At 51.2% G+C, this 18,533-nt stretch overlaps 1 protein-coding gene across 11 annotated transcripts in view; it reads right to left on the reverse strand.

Moving 5' to 3' along the window:
- Positions 1–18,533, reverse strand: part of MVB12B (multivesicular body subunit 12B) — a 182,057-nt gene that overhangs the window by 16,432 nt on the left and 147,092 nt on the right. For 9 of the 11 annotated variants that reach the window (XM_065530059.2, XM_074016532.1, XM_045373814.2 and 6 more), the window contains 2 exons: positions 8,900–8,955; positions 6,317–6,376 (listed from right to left, as the gene is read on the reverse strand). In XM_065530059.2, coding sequence (XP_065386131.1) covers positions 6,317–6,376; positions 8,900–8,955 — 116 coding nt within the window. Of the gene's footprint in view, positions 1–3,139; positions 3,316–6,316; positions 6,377–8,899; positions 8,956–18,533 lie in introns of those variants that run through there. The other 2 variants (XM_065530056.2, XM_074016533.1) reach the window with 2 other exon arrangements.

Raw genomic sequence — 18,533 nt, forward strand, 5'->3', positions numbered from 1 at the left:
GGATTCTGGGTGGTGAAATGTTAAATCTCATAGGCAGAGAAAAGGCACCTTATTTCCTGCTGCAGTTTAAGATTCTACCACTAGATGGTGCAAAGGGACCACACATTTTTCAGGCTCACCAGTTCGCGCCACAAAATTCTTCAACATTTAATAAGCACCAGGAAAGCTTTCCAAAAGTAGAAAGAATGAACAATTGTGCGGGAATAGGAACATTTTGCTTTTATAAAATTGGGACGCTGCCATTTCATTACTGATACAAAAATCTGCCTCACTTTATTCCTGTGGGACATAGGTCCCAAATCTACACTAACCTCGTATATTTGAAGAGACCCGCACAAGCTCGCGCAATGCGGACATCTAAAAGTTGAATTCAAAAATCCTTTTTACCTCATGCTGCCAAATGCATTTTTGTTAATTCCACCTCAATGTCGTGACGTAAATACTAGCGGAATCGGCCCCAAGCTAAATAAGCAATAAGCCCCATTTTTCAACGCACAAACACATAAAGATGTCAGCTCAAACTGTTTACTAATTAACACTTAAAAAGACACAAATTAGATATGCGTGGCTAAGAGCAATTATAATCAAGACGAATTTCTCTAGTCATTTGGGAACTGAAAAAAATGCCTAATTGCTGGAACCAATGTTTTAAAAACTGAAATCACGCCAGTTAGCAAATATGTTCATTTAAAGAACATTCCACGTGACTACACTCTTGAGGATTGACTACAAACATGAGAACAAGGAAAATATTTAGGTATAAAATTAAAATTGTAAGCTCCCTTAGATTTATAACTTCTTCATTAAATATGTCTGCAAACAGCGGCCCATAAAACCCTGCAGCAATTAAGTGGTTAAATGAACTGCCTCCCTTGTCAATTTTAAGGGGGTGATTAATATTAGAGTGTCCCTTTACTAATGAGACCCTCCCTCATCTTTCGGCTTTAAAGTCGAATGAAAATGGAGGCTGTTGCTCCACCAGGAGCGCAGCAGGCTAGTGAGTGCTTCCTCTGCCGCAGTTTTGATGGTGGCACCCCCGGCAGGGAATGGGGATCACTGTGGTTTCTGCTGAGGTCAGCAGCTGGTAGAAACGGCTCCACCTGGGGCTGGAGGTCGCTCCGGACTTCTCCACTGCCCGGTGCCCTGTCACTGCAGGAAAGGTTCAGTCCTGTTCTCACAAGGCTTGCGGGTAGTTATGCACGCAGCCTGAAACCCACACCCAGCGCTGCTGCCTCCCGGACCCGGCCGGGATGGTGAGGTCTTCCAGGGATGCCAGGGCGGGACCGCGGGCGGGGAGGGAGGATACACAGGTAACCAAGACATGAGGATTATTTTAGAAGCTGCTGCCTGGACTGCAGAGCCAGGCAGCTCCCACCCCGGTTGCGATGGGGAATCCGTCAGCTGGAGAAATGGGGCAACTGCTTACCAGGGAAATAAAGAGCGGCAGAGACAGAGAATATTTATACGCCCATCTCCTCACGCCCAGAGAAGATGCTTCATCATGGGCGCTGGCTGCGAAATTACACTTTCCAGGCTCCGGGACACAGACAGCCTTTTGTCTGGAGAACAGTAAGGGCTTCACGGGGACAACAGCCCCACCGGGTCACCCACTGCCCTCCTGCAGAGCTAAACTGGAGGGGAGGGGACAAGGCATGGACAGGTGGGGCCGGGACCAGAAAACTGCCCACAGTGGCCACGAGGCTGGTACTGACCAGCCCCTGGTCACCTCCCTGGCTGAGGGAAGATGAGGTAAAAATTCACTTCCTCATGCCTGGGACTCATGTATGCAGGCCCTGGGAGGACGGCAAAGCCCCTGCTCTGGGTGCGAGGTGACAGAGGTGGCAGGAGCACAGGGCCGCTGGAAGATGGCCAGGCAGGAGGCCGCTGCTCTGTCACGGGGAGCCAGCAGGGTGATGGCGTTTGAGTTGGAATTTCTCTATGAATTATGGCTTCCTTCACTTTTAGCCACCCACGCCATCACGGAGCAAGTCCGAATCATGGAAGGTTTTTTGTCTTTCAAAAAATCCTTTCTTCAAAATTTGCTCAATGGCGCATATATTGATTTTAACTTTAAAACATGACCGTCCTTGGGCGTTTTTGGTGAAATTTCACCCAAGCGCATCAGGTACCACGACTCCTGGGGAGACCCTGGTGAAGAGCAGAGCAGCCACCTCTAACCACGCTCCACCAGCTGCCGGGTGCCCTGACCACTGCGCCATGCCGCATGCTGGGCTGGGATGAGCAGGCCTGTGCTCCACTTTGGGGGTGAGGGGGCCTGGGAACTTGCCCCAGAGCTAAACCTATACGGCAGATTTGTCCCCTACCCCAGGCATCCACATTGGGAGGCTGTGTCCTGTCCACCGTCTACACAGCCCACGAGGGTCCCTGCAGACACCGGCATCTGAATGAGCTCTCCCCTTCCAGTTCTCCAGGGCAGCCTGGCTGTGCGGGCCCAGCAGTGCATGCTCCCTGGGGCCCCTCAGGATGCTGGGGGCTGAGGGACACTGCCCACCCCTAACCAGGTGATACCCCATTTGTCAATCAGTGCTGGGCAGCTCCTGGGCCAGGCCATCTGTGTCCTTGTGGGGGTGGGGGCAGCTGTGCTTGGCTGGCTCTGGGGAGCTCCCTTTGGCTGCCCATGTTCCTAACCTCCATGCTCAGAGTGCACAGGGTCACAGGGTTTGTTGGAGGGTGGCCGTCCCTGAAGCTGAATGGTGGCAACTGTGTTTGGGCTTCAATTCAGAAACATCCCCCAGGCAGAGCATGGTGAGGACAGTTAACACTGGCAGGAGGGACACTGGCTGCAGTTCTGGGAGGAGAGGACAGTGCTGCCTCAGAGCTCACACTTCTATTTCCCTTCAAGTTGGGACCACTCTGTAGTAGATAAAGACGGTCATGTATTCAGCCAGGTCACACTCAGCCCCACTGCTCAGCTCTGGGTTGCTGCTGTGGGAGGCTGGCCAATCACTTAACTTCTTGGGTCCAGACTTCTGTAAATGGGTGGACCCCACTTCCTCCCACGGGGTTCGAGGGATCGTGAAGGGCAGCACCTGCCCGGTACAGAGCAGCCTCTCCCTGGAGGCCGGGCTCGCCACCCTGTTTGGGAATCCCGGGTGAGCCTGGGGAGCTGTTCTGGACAAGTGGGAGCGTGGTCAAAGGTCTATGCCCCTGAACCTGAAAGCAGTCTCCCACTTATATTTGCTCTATTTTTTTTTTTAATTTAATGGTATAAAACACCAAGGTTTACAGTGAACAAAGCAAATTTCTGAGCAGAGACTTCTCCACCCCCGGGCTCCTCATCAAGGGCAGCCAGACCTGTTATAAATGAAAGGCACAAAATCAAACTCATCTCGACCCAGGGGACACTCAGCCCACTCCAGGGCCAAACTCGCAGAGCCCAAGAGTGACAGCCAGTCGCTTGGTTCCGGGTACCACTTCTCCTTGAGCCCCCAACTCCCACGAGCAATGCTGAGTTCAGTGGCTAAAAGAAGCAACTTCAGGTTTATTTACGGAGAAAAGCCTCTGCCACGGCTGCGGAAGGAGCCAGCTGGCCAGAGTGTGTGGACATCAACGTTACACGAATGGCTGTGCACATGAATGGGTGGCATAAGGAACTTTTAAATCCTCAAGTGAAATGAAAAACTCTGTGGTGCTCTCGACTGCGGCGATACTTGTTACGGCTTTCTACCCTGTTTTAAGGTTCTAACCTCTCCCCACTCCCCACGTTTCTTTACATCGACTTTAATTTACTTTAATAGCAAATACAGACCTGTTTTGTTATTTTTTTTTGAGATGGAGTCTCACTCTGTCGCTCAGGTTGGAGTGCAATGGTGCAATCCTGGCTCACTGCAACCTCCGCATCCTGGGCTCAAGTGATTCTCCTGCTTCAGCCTCCTGAATAGCTGGGACTACAGATGTGCTTCACCATGCACGCCTGGCTTTTTTTTTTTTTTTTTTTGTATTTTTAGTAGAGACGAGGTTTTACCATGTTGGCCAGGCTGGTCTCAAACTCCTGACCTCAGGTGATCTGCCTGCCTCAGCCTTCCAAAGTGCTGGGATTACAGGCGTGAGCCACCACACCTGGCCCAGACCTGTTTTTTTTTTTAAACCCATCGCTAAAACCAAGAAATACAGCTGGCTTTGGTCCATAGGGACGGCACTTTCGGCCCCAGCAACAGAGCAGTTGGACAGCGGAATGGGTGGGCCTGTGCCGACTCACGCCCTTCTTTGTGGACAAGGAGAATGGTAATGATGGTGACGGTGGTGGCTGTGATAATGGTGGCAGCCAGCAGCCACTGAGGCAGGCAATGGTCCAGGCCATTCACTGGACCTTTGCAATTAAACCCACATAGACTCTGGACTAAGCACTATTACTATCCTGATTGTGCAGAAAAAGAAATGTTGGCTCAGAAAAGTCAGTGGAAGATCTGAAATTCTAGCCAGGCACTGACTCCGAGGTGTGCCCCCGCCCCTAGCTCTGCACCTCCTAGGGGTGGCCACACTGTGACTCGGAACGTCTGACATTGAGACACTACATTGTAATGAATCACAGATTTCAGTCTTAGAGTGGGGAAGAGAATAAGGTTTACAGGTTCCCACCACACGCCCTGGGCCCCACATTGGGACCCTCACCCACTTCACCCCACCCCAGTACTTCAAAGGCCCACCAGGGTCAGGAACTAGGCTGACTGGCCTCCTAGGCCCCATTTTCCCACCAGCCTAGAGCGCCCCCTTGGAAGGACACAGAGCCACCACTTTCCGTCACAGTGGAGAGGATTTGGAGCACGACGCACTGGGTCTCCATCTTGCCTTGGGCCAGTTAGTTACTCCAGCTCTCGGAGTCTCCATTTCTCCCCATGACACAGGGAGGAATGAGGCCTGGGGTAGGAACCAGTGATCATGTATGGAAAGCCTCAGGCCCTAGGCTGAGCACACAGCAGGTGCTTAAACAGTGCCACTGTTAGGCCCACAGGCAGGCCGGTGCAGAATGGGAGGGGAGATGGCCCGACGCTGGGGCCCTTGCTACAGGCACGTCCCACCTATACCCATTTGGCATTACAAAGCACCGCATGAGACAGGCTCTGCCGTGATCCCAGGGTCAACAGTGGGGATGGGACTTGCCCCCGTCCACGGTGGAGTGGGGCTGGTCTGGAGGTATGTCAGTGTAACCTCTGCCCTGGTGACCACCTGTGGCAGCCGCAGCCCCTCTGAGGCCTTGCCCACATCCCCTGGGCTGCACCCCACGCAAGGTCCTGTGCAAATGGGGCGTCCATAAGCAGGTGGACCTCACAGCCACCCACAGCTCCCTTGCTCTGAGAGGGGCAGGCGTGAAATTTTATGCACGCCTATGTTTCTAATGTCCTAGCCAGCCATTTTTTCCCTGAGTTATCAAAAAAAGAAAAATCTATATATGACAATCAGGTTGGTTTTTATGATTGACTGAAAATCAAAGACAAAGGGGGACTTTTTTGTCTTGTTTTTGCTATGACAGGTTTAGAAATTTGTTGTACTACATTGATTCAATTTTGCTTGATTTCAGCCATCTTTCAATAATGCAACCGGCTTCTGCTAGCTGGGTACACGAGAGAAAACCCCAAGGAATGGAGAATATTGAAATGGTTCTACCATTTCCATCTTTGAGATGAATGTTCCTCTCGGAGGAGAGCTGGCTGTGGCGTGTGACTGCTTAACAACCCGCTCTACAGAAGAGAAGCCACACACCCTGTGCTGTCTTAAGGAAACAGGAGGGCCCTGGTGGTCTGACTCAACCCCCTTTCCTCAGAGTTATCATCCGCACACCAGTCCTGGGTTTCTTTCTTATTAGGAAAATGTGCAAACTGTTTGAAGCCAGGCTGCCAGATGCGTTCCAGCTTATGAAGCACAATGGAAGGTTCCCTGACCTGCCCCTAAATCGTGGAGAGGCTCGGTCATTTCCCGAAACTCCTCCTGGTGGCAAATAATAAAACAAAACAAATGGAGGAAGAAAAGTCAACCTGGTGCCTGTCTTCCAACCTCCACCTTCCCAAAGCTGAGACTCCCTTTAAAAAAGGAGAACTGAGGCTCCGTCTGTCATGTAAAACCTTCTGACTTAGAGAAGACAAGATGTGGGTCATATTTGACTGGAAGTAGGAAATACATTAGAATCAAGTTACTTTATCTAAGGAACACATTTGGGTGAAACGAAAGTGTTTTTCTCAGAAGAAAGGGACACCTCCACCCGTCCCTCTCCTGGAGTGGGTCCCTAGGGGAACACGAGAGATGCCGGTGTGCGGGCGATGGCCCAGGCCTGCCTTCCCCTCCTCGATGGCTTGCTTACCTCTTTCTCGATTTCTGCTAGAGATTTGATGGTGATTCCCAGGAGATCAAAGGGCTGCATCTGAAAATACAGATGAAGTCGCCCTTTTAAATCACTGGAAAATGCTCTTCCCACACTTACTTTTATGCATGACAATGTTAATGTCTCAAGCCATGGTGTGATCTAGCGTTTCTCCACCCACTTTCCACAGGAAGACAGTCAGTGGGATTCTCGGTCATGCGTGGGGGTGGCAGAAGTGACAATACAGCCTGCTGCAGGAATGTGGCCCTCAAGGCACCAGCCCCTGTGCAGCGGGACCTCTGCCTAGCTGTGGTTAGTGGCACTCACAGGGGTCCAGGTCTCCTGGAGAACTGACCATGGCTGCCCTGCTTCACCTCTCTTCTCCCCCTGCCAGCGGAACACGAAGGCAAGATTTGCTCTTTCTCGCTGCAGCTGTAAACTGGAGGTGCCCAAGCTCTCCCCGGAGGCCACCCAGCCACTGTGTCTGGGTAAGGCAGGAGGTTTAAGGAACCCCAGGGAGGAAGAGTTCCTTAGGGGGAATCCAGGGCAGGAGCTGGGGGGATTTTGGAAATGCCAGGTAAATGAAACAACTGCCCATCAATTATCATTTGAGAAATCAATGTGGTAAAAAATGATAACATTGCATTTTAATGAGAGTTTTTATAATTTCATGAAGATTGGAGACTTAAAAAAAAATGCTGGCTTTTCAACAGACAGCATGAAAAATCAAATACACATGGCAGTGAGTGAGCTGGAGGCCCACAGAAGCCTGGACTCAGAGGCTCGGAGGGCGGAGGGCGTCCAGTCCATGTGGCTCCTGGTCTGAGTCCCTGCTGGGCACGTAAGTGTTCTGTGTTCCCCAGAGGGGTCCCTGGCCCAGCCTCCTGGGGCCCAGGCTAAACCTGAGGGCCTTCGACAGAACCCCAGGGCTCTCATGGTCCTGAAGGGCGATAGCCCAGGGGTGGGAGTGGAGCTGGAGCCTCCGCGAAGCCAGCAGGGGTTTCCTGCGAGGCCGGCTTTGGAGTCCGAGGACCCAGACTCAAAACCGGTCTCAGCGCCTCCTGGCGATGCAGCAGCGGGTTAAATCCCTTCCTCATTCCCTCGTCCATTCAAAGCGACAGCCCCCTGGCGGGGCTGCGGGGCACTGCATTGAGAAGAGCAGGGAGCGCAGGGCACCGGGCCTGGCTGTGTGGCCTTGGAGCCCTGGCCGAGGCGGCAGCAGCACATTCGCGAGGGCGATCTTGGGACGGGGCCACCGAGCCACACATTTCGCTGGCGGCTGCTCTGCCGGTAGCCACGGAACAGTGTGGTGCTGTCTGTGCTGCCAGCCCGAGGGGCGCGAGAGCGGGGCCGCCTGCCCATGCTGCCCGGGACCCAGCAGAGGTGCAGCTGCTGTGTCATTAGGCTCTAACCACCCCACTAAATTCTCCCAACTGGAGCTGGTGAGCAGGACAGAGCAGCCTCTCCCAGGGAACGGCGGGAGAGGCGCCAGCGTCGCCATGGCAACGCGGCCCTGTGGAGTCGGCTGAAGTTACTCGAGCTCCGCATGTCACGTCACGAGCATTTTTCAAGATTAAGCTGCTTACCAGAAGGGTTCAGAGGAGGCCTATTCTATTTCACGAAAATGGAATCTACAGAGCAGGTCAAATCACAAGCCGGGTGGTTTTAAGCTGGATCCAAGAAAAACACTGAAGGATTCTTTAGCTGTGCCCAAGCTGGGGCCTTCATGTTTATTAGCTACTCAAGGCCAACTTCTGCAGAAAGGATCAAAACCAGAAACGGGTTTGTTGAGCCAGCCTGGGCCAAGCCTGTGCAGCTGGGAGGGGGCCACTGCCAGCTTGGGGGCTGGCGTCATCAGAGGGCCGACCCTAGCAGTGAGAGGCAGAAACCCCACTGCCATGCAGGGTGGCCGCCCCTCACAGTCTGAAGTCGGCCTTTGGTTCTGGCCAGCTCACTCGGTCCCTTTGATAAAGATGGCGTGGGCCTGGCCTGTGTGAGAGTGCTGATGTGGATGGTGAGGTCCATGGTGGCCTGGCATGGGCAGGAGACCACAGCTAGAGGCACCACATTTGCGTGGCGGCCCCCATGTTAGAGCACAGAATGCAGCAATGACAATGGGAAAATGAGGCAGCCTCCTTTCTACAGGAAACTGTCATCCTTAAATAACAAACAACAAAACTTACTAAGTTGGACTTGGGAGACAAAGAACATTCACAACCAGGGAAGCTCAGGTCGGGTTAATCACGTGCAGCATGGCAAAGGCTCGGTGCACCTGAGCTTGTCTGACAGTCTCTTGCTACTTTCCCATCCCCTAGCTGTTGTTTTCTTCATTTCTCAAACATCTACTACATGGGGCACTGGCTGATAGGGCCAGAGATGCACATGACCCAACCTCAGGAGTTCCTGTCACTGGGTTGTGGGGTTCAGCTTCCAGTGAGAGAGAGGACACGCAGGCAGACAAGATTCCGATGGGGGAAGGAGCATGAGTGCCACCAGAATAGCCCTGCGTGTTGTGTAAATCAGGATGGAGGGACCTCAGGCTGGGGGTGGCAGAGGGGAAGGGCGATCATGCATAACACTTACACTTTCTGGAACACAAGAAAACTTCTCTGAAATCATAAAAGGCACACCATCCATTGCTGCAAAAGAAGAAAAAAAAAAAGATGGCATTAAAGGTACTGAAGATGGCTTTTAGTTGTCCAGCAACCGAAGATGTCGAAACAGAGAATATGAATCCGTCACTGGATGGAGCCAGGTGACACCTAGCACAGGGGTGCAGGAGCTATGAAAAAGGACAGGTCCCACCCTTGTTGCCAGGACACAACGTGCTGAGAGAGGCAGGCGCCTCGTCATCCCCTGAGCACCAGGCAGTTGTGTAGACAAGAGCTCTAGGAGCAGAGAAGGGCTGGTCTAGAACCCCCACTCTCCACCCCTGGAGTCTGGTCTCTGATCTGTAACGAGAGAGTCACCAGGGGCTGACAGCCGGATGAAGGTGACACAGCTGGTGGGGACAGACTGCACTGAGACGAAGGCAGTAGGCACGTGCATTAGATATGCTCTAAGGTGCTGTTGGGCTCAGGGGAAAAGTCTAAGTGGGAGGAAAGAGGAGCTTAGGAGTCAGATTGGCTGGGTTCAAATCTCAGCTGGTGACTGCAGATGAGCAACTGAAGTTAAAAGATGAAAAACTGAAGTTACGTTTAAAAAGACGGCACTGCCTACATGACAGGGTGCCTGTGCATTGGAAGTGGAGTGGGTAGGGCGCCTGGCCAGCGCTGGCACAGAGCGGGTGCTTGGCAGGTGAGGGCGACAGTGGCTGTCACTCTCAGTCGCTCAGATCCAGGGCGTCAAGCGCTGACTTGAGGCTCACCAGTGTGCTCAATTTTAACAGGACACGAGAGAAAGGGCATGGAACGGGGATGCAACAAACGGAAAAACCAGGGGCCCAGGGGTGTGGTTCCTTTTCTGTGGCCGCCCCTCCCTCCACCCTGTCCCAGGGGATCACTATCAAAAGCACACGGACAACAGTGACCCAGGGTGTGCCTCCATAAGTGAGCACTTCTCTACGAATTACAACCTCAGAGAGGAGGACTCTGGTGCCACACCAGGACTGGAAATCCTGCCACGTTGAGGAACAGGTCACACCGGATGAGATGTGACGCCAGCATTCGCAGAGCCAACACGGCAGCATGTGGCTGCTGGGACAGTGGTAGGGGCCTCTCCAGTGTCAGCTTCTCCCTTAGGTCTGGGAAGAGTCGGGAACATGCACCGTAGTCGTGCGGGGCCTGGTCATGAGTGCAGGGATGCGGAGCCCCAAAGTCCTGAGGTGGTGGCTTTGCGGTAAATTGTGGTTTCAGGGAGAAACGGAGTGAGCAGAATGGAAGCCAGGTAGAGTGTGGGGGCAGCATTGGGCAGTGTGCTCCCGAGAGCGACAATCTTTGCTTCCCCCAATGTCTCCTGGAATGATGACTTCTCTGGAACCTTCAGTGGTCATATTTTTTTTTTCTCAGTCCTAACAAAGAAGAGTAGTAGAAGCAGAAAGCAACAAAACAAGAGGAAAGGATATAAGAGAAGGAGAAGAAACTCAGGACAGATCCTCCCAATCAGCAAGAAAAGCTGAATGGCTCATGCTATGTTCATACAGAAATAAAACATCATAGAACTCATTCATGCTTTATTTTAGGGAAGGAAAGAAATGAAACCTTCTTGGGTCAGCATGAAGAAAAAGACACAGCACAGGTGGCAGCAGCCGCTGCATTCCCTGCACCCTCCTTTCTTAGCAGGGATGCTGTCTAGTGTGGTTGCCGGACTCAGACACTCCTGGTCAGAGGCCTTTTCAGGTGGTGCTGGCAACCTGCTGTGAGCTGCCAGAAGGGACGGGACAAAGGGCCCGAACAGGCAACACTTCCCCAGAAAGTGGGGTGAGGGGAAGGCCCCAAACAATCTCATTCAGTATGTCCCGCATTCGGGCCTCAATCTTGTTCAGTACATCCCGCATGCAGACCTGTGCGTGAACTCTGAGCACCTATGCGTGTGTGATGCTTCACAGATGAAAAAGTTCGGCAATGAATAAAGGAGCCTCGAAGAGCCACAAAGCCTTCTAGAGAGGGGCAGAGTCCCACCGGATATCCAGGAAGAGGTGTGCCAGCTCCCGCCACCGTGGGCCCGACCTGACTTCCAGGCCCTTCCCAGTGCTGCTGAGCTGGGCTGGGCACTCGTAACACTTCTGATCATTTTAGAGATTGGGAAGCAGAGGCTCTGAGAAGTCGGTGCTTGCTGGGGTCACAAAGGTAGGCAGCAGTGGCCCCAAAGCTCTAGATAGTACAGGCTACTGGACCTCCCCAGTAAAGTCCCGAAGCCCACTGTTTTCACCCGTCACGGTCCACACGTCCCGCTCTCTGCACACACCCACCTCTTCCACGGCTTCTCTTGCCTGCTAGACAGACAGCAGGGTCCGCAGCAGAGTCCTCCCTGCACGCCCAAGTACTGTGCACAGGCTCCGGAAATAGCGAGTGCTCATAGGTACGGGACCCAATGCCGGGGAGTTTCTCAACGAGCTCAGCCTCTGCACACACCCGCAAGCTGGAGACCACGCCTTCCTTGCTCCCCTGTAGAACCCACTCTCCATTCATTCCCCAGGCTTTCTGCCTCTGATGTTTTAAAGACCTTATTAGTATTTGGGGGTGAAGAACTGCCTCTCACTGGTGTCAGTTGTTTCTATCTACATGTCACTGTATGTCTAGGGAACCTGTGTGTTAAAAAGGTGGTAAGGTGATGTGCAAAGACCTGATTACACCAGGACATGAGGGGGCTGGGAAGTACTGGGGATGGCAGAGAGGAAGGGGGGCTCCTCCCATGGAGGCCACCCTAGTCAGAGGCTGTCAGTACTGTCTGTGCCTCCAATGGACAGAGAAGGGCAGGATTTCCAAGATGGGGGTCTCGACTGGCATTCAAGGCCCTGGCCCCTTGCATCTGACCCTCTTCCTGGCTTGCCCATCCCTTCCTCCCTCTATGCTTGCACCTCAACTGTCCTTCCCAGTTTTCTGAGTGCCTCTCCTGCAGCATGCCTTCCCTGAGGCTCTCCCTGGGGTCTGGCCAGGCCTGTGTCTCCTCTCCTCTTCTGGCAGGTGCATGTGCGAGTCACCTCTGAGTTCCAGGTCCCCAGTCCAGGGTCAGGGCCTGGGGGCTCAGGGGCTGTGCTGGACAGGGAGGGCTGCTGTTTCCATGCACGGGGGTCTGGGGAACTGGGTAGGGGGCTCCAGCCTGGGGCAAGTGCCTAACCTCTCTCAGGACCTGGGGACCCTGCTCGCTGCCACCCCCGCCTGCTGCTGCTGGAGATGAAAGCCACGGATGGAAAAAGCCTGGGAATCACTTCCAGGGACTGGGAAGATCTAAGCAGGGAGGGAAATGTTTTAAAAAATTCATATAAAATTAACCATTTTAAAGTGAACAATTCAGTGGCATTTAGAACATCACAACGGTGTGCGGTCCCCACCTCCATCTAGTTCCAAAACATTTCCATCGCTCCAAAGTCAACCCCCTCACCCGTGAAGCAGTTTCTCCCTGCTCCCACAAGCAGCGTGTGTTTCTTTTTCCTTCCAACTGATGGTCATGTCTTTGAAAGAGAAGGATCTAGAAACATAGGTAGTCCTGTAAGCCTGGCTTTCTGAACACAGTAGCCAGGCCTCCTGTCACGCTGCGCTCTTGCCTCGCTAGTCAGCTAGGAGATAAGGAAGAAAGGGTTTGCCCAGACTGGCTGCTCTGAGTTGAGGGCTTTAATACAAATCAAGGAGAAAAAAGTAACTTGTGGATATGGTTTGGCTGTGTCCCCACCCAAATATCATCCTGAATTATAACTCCTATAATCCCCACGAGTCGTGGGAGGGACCCAGTGGGAGGTAATTGAATCATGGGGGTGGGTTTTTGCCATGCTATTCTCATGAGAGTGAATACGTCTCATGAGATCTGATGGTTTTATAAAGGGGAGTTTCCCCTGCACATGCTCTCTTGCCTGCTGCCATGTAAGTCGTCCCTTTGCTCCTCCTTTGCCTTCTGCCATGATTGTGAGCTCTCCCCAGCCATGTGGATCTGTGAGTCCATTAAACCTCTCTTTCTTTACAAATTATGCAGTCTTAGGTATTTCTTCATAGCAGTATGAAAATGGACTATACACTTGTAAAACTTAGATTATCAACAACAGTATTTTTTTGTGTATATATTGACATAGTTTAGATATATGTCCCTGACAAGTCTCATGTTAAAATGTAATCCCCAGTGTTGGAGATGAGCCCTGGTGGGAGGTGTTTGGCTCATGGAGGCAGATCCCTCATGGCTTGGTGCTGTTCTCACAGTAGTGACTGATTCTCACGAGATCTGGTTAAGTGCGTGGCACCTCCCCTGGCCCTCTCTCTCACTCCTGCTCTGGCCATGTGATATGCCTGTTCCCCCTTCACCTTCCACCGTGATTGGAAGCTTCCTGGGGCTTCCCAAGAAGCAGATGCCAGTGCCCTGATTCTTGCACAGCCTGCAGAACTGTGGGCCAAGAGCCAATTCAGTCTCTGTTCTTTATCAATGCCCCAGTCTCAAGTATTCCTTCATAGCAACGTAAGAACAGCCTAACACACAAATGTACATATCACATATATTATGTAAAAATATACCTTTACATAGATTATAGATTTATATTTTGTATATAGAATATGTAAGTTATAAATTGTATGTTTCCATTATAAGTGTATACATATGTATATGCATACACACACCCATATATGATGAGGACAAGGCCCTCCCTTAGCCACTGAGAGACTGCAAGGAGTGGGCAGGGCGCTCACCCCGCCTCCCAGTGGGCCCTGAAGTCCCTCAGAGGCACTTCCTGTTTGTCTGCTGGCCCTCCCCACACCTGCCTCCAGCAGAGAAGCCCTCCCTCCCAGACCTTCTGGGGCACCCTGGGGAGTTGGTGGGGCCCATGGTCAACCTGCTCCACATGAAGGCGTCGAGGTGTCTGGGTGAGGGCACCTTCTGGCCCTGAGGCAGGCTCAGCAGTAACACCTTAGTGAGGAGGCAAAGATGAGATGTGAGATCATTGTGGGATGCCCCACAGCAGCCACTGGGAGGGAAGGAAGACCCATTCCTGAAATGTCTGAGGGGCAACAGGCAGCGGCAAGGCGGGCCCTCAGGACTTTCACAGCCTCACGCCACCCCTCGGCCCACACGCTCCTGACTGGACCAGTGGCAGAGGAGATGAGGGGACCTGCTTGGACCTAATCCTGACTGCAAGGAGGAGCTGTCTGGTAAAGCAACAGAGACGGGAGCCTCGGGACAGACCACCACCGTCTGAGAGTTTGTGATAGAAGGAGGGGCACAGTCAGATGCTCCCTATGTTCTTCTAGAAAACAGACTTTTATTTTTTGTAGAGATAGGGGTCTCACTATGCTGTCCAGGCTGGTCTCGAACTTCTGGCCTCAAGTGACCTTCCCAGCCTGACTTCCCAAACTGTTGGGATTACAGGTGTGAGCCACCACACATGGCCTAGAAAACAGATTTTAACAAACTCAGAGGAAAGAAAGAGGAGGTGATAGGATCCAATGGGCTGAAGCTCACAGTGGCAGCTGAACTGAGAGGAGTGGGGCTCTCACAGTGCCCTTCTCACCAGCACAAGGAGGCTCCAAAGAGAAGCAAGTGCCACCAGGACCAGCGAGACTCTGCTAAGCAGATAATCTGCCCACCAAATCCCACTTATTTTAGACAATCTAGTATATCAAAGATTAAGGCAGGCTGAAATAATATGGATTTCAGCAAAGCATCTGACAAAATTTCTCATGTTATCTATGTATACAAGATGGATAAATACAAGTGGCTACTGCGGAGGTTAGCAGAATCCATAACTGGTTGAATCACACATTCAAGAAGCTGATTAAGAGACCAATGCTAACCTTGAATGACCCCTGGGAAAGGTGCCCAGGGCATGATCAATGACTCAAATGAAGACACAAAGGATATGCTTATCTAATGCATGCCTGATGGGAAGCCGAGGTGGGCAGTCTATAAACCAGATAACAGAGTGAAAACCAAGAAAGTCAAAAAAAGTTGCGACCATGGGCCAAATGTAATGGAAGGAGTTCACTAGAGACCCACGAAGAGTCCCGTAATGTAGGTCCAGAAACCCAGCTGTGTTGGATGGAATGGAAGAGGTGCGGAGTAACAGCAGGAGACAGGAAAGAAGGCGGCTGTAGGTGAGTAAGTCAATGATGTGATCTGACTATTTAAACGGAGCATCATAAGGTTACAGTGCTGCAGTCCTGGTGCCCGGATGAGGAGTCACTCGCCCTGGTCTACTTGGAGCTGGAGTGGGGCGCTCAGAGCCAGGACCACCTTCCCAGAGGGTCATCCCAGGGGCCTTTAAGGAGGCCAGGGTGGTGAGGGAACCTGAAGCTAGACCACAGGAGGGAAAGGAGAAGCAGCCATCAGGTTCAATGGCCCAGGAAGGCACAATCCTGTCCATTTCTGTTCATCCTAGCACCCTGCCCAGCACCCCCAGAGCCCAGTATGGTGTCCAGCACATGAGAACTGCAGCAAAAGTGGGGACTGAGATAAGAGAAGACTTGAGGTGAACATAATCAAATGTCTGCACATATTTTCATGGTGGTCACAGCATACAGGGCTAGACGCAGACAGCGACTTGCTGGGAAGTTAGGGAGGGAATTTGTGTGTTGGGCAGAAAGCTGATCGGTGGGATTGCTAAATCCCCTCTTAATTCCATAACATCCACGTCTCCTCTCATCTGGGCAGCCTTTTCATATTTTAAAATATCTAGAGGTTTGCAAAACATAATTCTTAAAATCAACGGCATGCATTCTTCATGCGTTCCAAAAGAATGTTCATGAATCATCTCTGTCCTGGCTTCTCCTGGGGAGCCACGTTTACTTCCTTCCTTTCTTTTTCCCTAGCTGAAACCAGCATTTTGTCTTTGTTATTCTTTTAGAGCAGAGAGACTGTGATGTTCTAGCATTTAGTCTATTTCTGAGTCCCATGCAGGGTGACATGCTGTTCGAGGAACTGGAGACAGAGCTGTGAATGAGACGCACATTTTCACCCCTGACCTGTCCCTTCCACGCAGCCTAAGGACTTGGATGAGGCTTCTCCTGCCGACACTACCTGACCAGTCTGCAGTCACAACCCAGATGCGGGGACAGCACCTGCCCTTTCCTTGGCAGAGCCAAAGACGACACCCAGGTACACAGCGGCCCTCTCTCCAGGCCTTAGAGCTCTCAGTGTGCCATGACAAAGCCCCCCACCCCCAACAAACCTGGGAGGTAGAGGAATTCTCCCCAAGCCCAGTTCTACAAAATAGAAAAGGAAAGGAAATTCATGCTTACTGCCCACACACAAGGTGGTGAACATGCATCAAATAACTCAAGCCTCAACATTACCACTTAATGTGATTTGAATGTGTCCCCACCCAAATCTCATGTTCAATTGTAATCCCCAGTATTGGAGGTGGGGCCTGGCGGGAGATGACTGAATTACGCGGGGAGAGGATTTCTTCTGGATGGTTTAGCAGCATTCCCCCCACTTGGTGCTGTCCTCATGATAGTGAGTGAGTCCTTGCGAGATCTGGTTGTTTAAAGATGTGTGGCGCCTTCCCCTCTGGCTTTCTTGTTCCTGCTCTGGCCATGTAATAAGCCTGTTCTGGATTTGCCTCCACCATGACTGAAAGCTTCCTGAGGGCTCCCCAGAAGCAGATGCTGCCATGCTTCCTGTACAGCCTACAGAACCATGAGTCAATTAAACCTCTTTTCTTATAAATGACCAAGTCTCAGGTATTTCTTTATAGTAATGCAAGAATGAACTAATACACCGCTTGCAAGGCTTAGAGGAGTTATGAGCCTTGGCTGGAGCCAGGATTCAAACCCAGAGTGTAACCTGCACTGGGTCTATGGGGGGCTGTGGCAGGGAAGGAGGGGCTTGGAGCTTGGCAGGCCTGAGTTTTTGCTGCAGCTCAGGAGGTGCAGATGTGCAGCTGTGCACAGGCCACCCCACCTCTCTGAGCCTTACTTGCCCTGTCTGTAAGGTGGGCATAATACTACAGCTGTCTCCACGGGTGAGAGTGGAGAAAAATGAAATAAGACAACAGAGATAAAGTACCCACCACGTAGGGAAGGCTGGTCAGCTAACTGTGGCTTCTGCTCTTACCAAAAGCCATGTGCTGGGGCAGGTTTCCTTTCAGTACCCGACCAGTGCTTTCTTCTTCTTCTTCTTGTTTTTAAATTTTTTTTTTAAATTTTTGGTGGCAGTTTTAACAAAATGCTGATCCACAGCATCGAGCTACCACCAGCAGATGAAAGCAAGGATGTGCTGCTGGCTCTGTGGCGCAATTAGCATTCTCCTAAACAAACGAGCTTCAACAGAGCTGTAATTAAGCAGGCCTGTAATTAAGTATATGCCCTTTATCATAACGATCATGCTTAAAAATGGCATGATGCATGGAACTCTGTTATTAATGCTGTAATCCCAAACTGAAGTGCGAGTACATAGAAATCAGCGTGTCAGGCCTGTCACCAGAGTGTTTGTAAAATACATTAAAGAAAAACCCCAGAAAACAATGAGCTCATTCAACTGTTCTTTTTACAATCAGGCACTACAAGTCAAGGGGATTGTGAATGCTTACAGATTCTGCAAGGTTTAAACAAATAAAGCTCTAATCTGCTACTGTATTAATCCCACCCCCTATTTTAAAGAAGGAAAAAGGGGGTGCTGGGTTTTTTTTTTTTTTTTGCCAGCTGACCTGAACGCCTGTCTTTGCTATTCTTGGGGAAGCAGTCAGTCCAATCTGCATGCTGCATTTGTTTGGACATAAAATTGGATTCCTGCTTGCACAGACAGCTCTGCCATGAATCTGTAGGAACTTTGCCTGGCAACGAGATGGGATTATAGCTCCTGCATCCTCCCTTCGTATGGGAACTATAATTTTACCCGCCAAGGCAGTCCTCCAGAGCCATCCCTTGTTTCTCCCCTCCAAACACACACCTCAGACTTCTGCAGGCTCAACACAAACCCACCACCGACCAATTCCCAAGGGCTCCGGACTAAGGACCACCCATCGCCCCGGAATACCTAGTTGCTCAGAGCTGCCAACCCTTATCCCTCCCCAGTGTGTCAATACACAGACGGGATGAGGAAATACTCCAGTCAGCACATGGATTAATTTCAACACGCTTGATAAAGAGAGTCATAAAGTCATGTGGTAAAAATGTAAAAATTAAAAAAAAAAAAAAAGACTCCATTACCAGCATCTCAATTGTTATCTGCTTAAAGTTGTCAAGCGGTGTTAAGTGAACTCGGGTAATAGTACCTCAAAGTACTTGCAGAGATGCTGGTGAACAATGAGGCTTATTGGCAGGTAGTCATTTTCGGAATAAAATTAAATGCAACTGGAGTGGTGGGAGGCCTTTAATTCTGTGTGCCTGCTCGGGGCTTGAAGCTGTAAATAGTCAGCAACCCCAAGCCTTTCTTCTCCCCTTTCCTGTGGCGTTTCAAAAGTCCTTTACAATTTGTGATGGGAAAAATGCCAGCAACTCAAGATCTCAAGGCCATTTCTCAAAACTCATTTGCAAACCAAAACACAGAGCCTGTTTTGCTTTCTTGGTGATTTCACTTTGGGGATATTCCTCGGAAGGTATTTGTAGATGCCTCCAGAGCTGTCTGCTCAGTGACATTCCAA

Source organism: Macaca fascicularis, chromosome 15, assembly GCF_037993035.2.
Source record: "Macaca fascicularis isolate 582-1 chromosome 15, T2T-MFA8v1.1".
Lineage (NCBI taxonomy): Eukaryota > Metazoa > Chordata > Mammalia > Primates > Cercopithecidae > Macaca > Macaca fascicularis.